This window comes from Hyaena hyaena, unplaced genomic scaffold (genome assembly GCF_003009895.1).
Source record: "Hyaena hyaena isolate Hyena2069 unplaced genomic scaffold, ASM300989v1 scaffold_10, whole genome shotgun sequence".
NCBI classification, from domain to species: domain Eukaryota; kingdom Metazoa; phylum Chordata; class Mammalia; order Carnivora; family Hyaenidae; genus Hyaena; species Hyaena hyaena.
In genome coordinates this window covers 5,784,751-5,788,199 of record NW_024080642.1, presented here as the reverse complement: position 1 = coordinate 5,788,199, position 3,449 = coordinate 5,784,751, and the positions used below count along the sequence as shown (strand labels likewise).

Sequence of the window (3,449 nt, the reverse complement as noted above, 5' to 3'; positions counted from 1 at the left end):
GCTCACACTGTCTCTCTCTCTCTCCTAGAAATAAATAAAACATTTAAAAAAAAAACTTAAAAAAAGAAAAAGCTTTAAGTATTTGGAAAACATCACAATCTGCTCCATGGTTTTGCCATCCAGCAAATCTGCTTCCTCCACTGTGAAAAAATACAATAGGCCTTAGGGCTGTGACAGTTTCCTATCATGTTTACAAAAGCTAGAAGCCATGTATGTTGCTCAATAAGGACGGTATTTTACACAGACTGATATACAACAGAAACTTGCCACGACAATAAAAAGTTTTTTTGGTAAATCACTTTCTGAATATTACTCCTCCCGCAAAAGGATCATAAAAACCACCACCAAGGAAAACAAAGAATTCCCATATTTTTAAAGCAAGAAAGGACTGGCCATTCATAATCACGCACTACCAAGTGTATCAACCAAATATGAGCACGATCACCTAAAAAGTGGTTAAAATGCCCAGTTGTGCCTCTGTGTGGTTAGTGAGCTCATGTTTTCCCAATGTGAAATTTACAAACGGTATCTGTGAAACTGTATTTCAGACTTTAAATCCTAAATCTGTACCTTACATTTGCTTGGAGATGATTTACTCCAGACATCTGGGGTCACAGTATAAGCCTTTTGGTCTTACTAAATCTAAATCATGCTTCTCAACAAGGCTCTGTACACATAAAAGAAACACATGGCAGGCCGTTACCATCCTCCCCAGAGGCGCCTCCACACCCCCAGAGCAGCCCTTCTCACTGTCCACTCCATAAACTAAGATTCTCCTCAGAAAGGGAAGGTGCCGGATTCACACGCTGCACCAGGCATACAAATTAAGCAAGAGCGCTCCAAAACTTCTCCTGCTTCGATTTATGACAAGATTTCCTGAATTCATTTTATTAAAACAGACAGCTTCATCCAACAGACGCACTCAAAAACCCAAACTAATTTCAGCAGCAAAATGGTAGGAATGAGCAGTTGACAGCGAAGTATAAATTTCCCCAAAGCCTCGTTTTACCAGTTAACCTAAGGGATCAGTTCAGCATTTAATTCGAAGTGTGCCAAGACGACAGTGGCCCACCGAGCAAGCAACTAAGAGCTGCAAAGACAGGTCTGTTCCTGCGCCTGGGAGGCATCTGGGGAGCACTGCTGGACAGGCAGACAATGAAAAGCTCCCCGGTGGCCACTAGTCGAGCCCGCGGGGGCGGAGGGACGGAGGAGGGGAGAGAACTGAGAGCCCTTCTCACCCAAAGCCGCGGTCAGAGGCTGCCTCTCCGGGGCGCGGGGCGGCCTGGCCCCGGGAGTCCTGGGTCACGGGGGGAGGGGTCCCCTGAAAAGCAGATTTCTCTCGGAGAGAGGAAACTTCCTGGTTTGGGCATTATGGGTAGGGGGCGAGCGCCACCCCCCTACCCCCCCCCCACCACTACAGGTATCCGCCGGGAGTCTGGAGACTGAGGGAAGGAAGCAGCCCCTCCCCGTGCCCACGGCGAAGAGTGGGGGTCATGGGGTCGGGACCCCCGGCGCAGCCACCCCCTAGGCGAGGCTCCCGACGTGTGGGTATCTGGCTCTAGGCTCCTCCGGACGCAAGCCGGGGTCGGGGGCCGGAGGGTGTCAAACTTCCCCCGCGGGCGCGGCCTGGCACCCGCACCGAAGAGTTGCCACGGGAGCCCCAACCCGGCGGGGTCCTCGGACGGGGGCGGGCAGAGACAGAGGAAGGCGACACTGAGGGGCACGAGGGGAAGCGTGTGCAAAGATACAGGAGCCGGGCCTAGGAGCCGCATGGGTGCGCGGGTGGGGCCGGCGAGCACCCCGCTGCCCCGAACGCGCGGGCTGCGCACCCAGGCCAGGGGCGCCGACGAGGCCCGCGCCGCTCACCTTCCTGTGCTTCTCCTTGTAGGGCAGCGCCAGCCAAGGCATGTCCCGCACGAAGTCCTGCCACTGCCGCTGGTCCTGGTCCGAGGACACGAAGACGATCTCCAGGCGGCGCCGCTGCTCGGGCTCCGCGGCCGCCCCGGCCCCCGGCCCCGGCCCGGCCCCGGGCCCCGCCGCGGCGTCCCCCCGCAGGCGGCCGTAGAAGGCGGCCAGGCTGCCGCTGAGCTGCGCGCAGGGGGCGCTCAGGCTGCAGCCGAAGTAGAGCCCGAGCAGCGAGATGCCGCGGGCGCCCAGCGAGTGCACGTCCACCTCCTCGCCGCCACCCGTCACCAGCTTCTCGCCGAGCAGCTCCTCCAGGAAGCCCGACATCCTGGCCCACCGCAGCCCGGGCACGCGGGCGAGCTGGCGGCGGCGACCCCGCTCCCTCGGTCCTCGCGGCGGGCGGAGGCGGCGGCGACGGCTGAGGCGGGCGGCGGGCGCGGGGCAGAGGAGAGCCCCGCCCACCAGGCCCGCCCCCCGCCCGCCCCCCTCCGGCCCGCCCCCGGCCCGCCCCCTCCGTGGCCGTCCCGGGCCGCGCTCTGGGCCCCAATCCGCCGCCGCGGGCGAGCCGGCGCGGGCTTCCACCGCGTGGCCGAGCTGCTCGGGAAAGAGCCCCGGCGAGAAGGCGGGCCGGAAACGCCCCCCTCTGAGGGCACGCCGCGCGCTAAGTGCCGAGAGGAGAGGGGTCCGCCGAGCCCGCCTCTCCGAGGCTGCAGTCCGCGCGGAGCGGGCCTGGGCCCCCGCCCTCCGAACTCTCCATTCTCTCCGGACTTCTCCAGACATTCCCACAGCCCGCCCCACCCGAGTGCTCTCTCTCCCTCGCTCGCTCGCTCGCTCTCCCTGTCTCCGCGCAAGGCCTAACCGGCCATTTCGTACCCCCCCTCGCACTGCTTACGGGACTCAGCATCTAAACACAATCACCGCTTCACCAGCCTGGGGCTTGCTCGCGCGGATTTCTCTGCCGTGTGTTTTGTGTACGTGTTGTCTGCTTAAGAGGCCTGGAGGACGCCACCTCTCGCTGTTCGCCGGCAGCTAGGCACGCGTGGGAGAGTCCAGGAGACCGGCGAGTGGCGGGTCCGCTGTGGGAAGTTCAGTCCCCAGGTCGCCGCGAGTGGCTCTCTTCCATCCCCGCAAGGGTACGCGACAGACGCCGCAGCAGCTTTCAATCGATGCTGGCTGCGCTCCTGAATCGGTTCCACAGCTTCTATCAACGCTGCTGATAGTTAAGAAAAATTCTAGGAATTTTTTTTTTTTTTTTGGCCAGCTGGCAAGATGCTACCCTACGCTGAGATTGAACAGGTGGTCTGTGGCAAGACTTCCCGCCTCTCTCTCCCTCTCTCTCTTTCTCTCTCTCTCTCTCTCTCTCTCTCACACACACACACACACACACACACGAAAAAAATGCATACCGTGCCAACCCGCAATAGGACAGGACCTTCAGTGTGTGTGCTCCGCTACCAGCAACCCCGTGAAAGGAAAAGACGTCCCCTCCGCCAGGCCTTTGCAAGTTATTTCTTGGGGATCTACCGCCATCTAATGGGAAGAGT

General features: G+C 59.7%; 1 protein-coding gene across 1 annotated transcript in view; it reads right to left on the bottom strand.

Annotated features, from left to right (window-relative positions):
- Positions 1-2,318, bottom strand: part of NXN (nucleoredoxin) — a 166,942-nt gene extending 164,624 nt beyond the window's left edge. Inside the window, exon 1 of the mRNA XM_039253288.1 lies at positions 1,867-2,318. Within this exon, the coding sequence (XP_039109219.1) occupies positions 1,867-2,232 (366 nt within the window). The 5' untranslated portion in view covers positions 2,233-2,318. The remainder of the gene's footprint in view (positions 1-1,866) is intronic.
- Between the last annotated feature and the right edge of the window lie 1,131 nt (positions 2,319-3,449).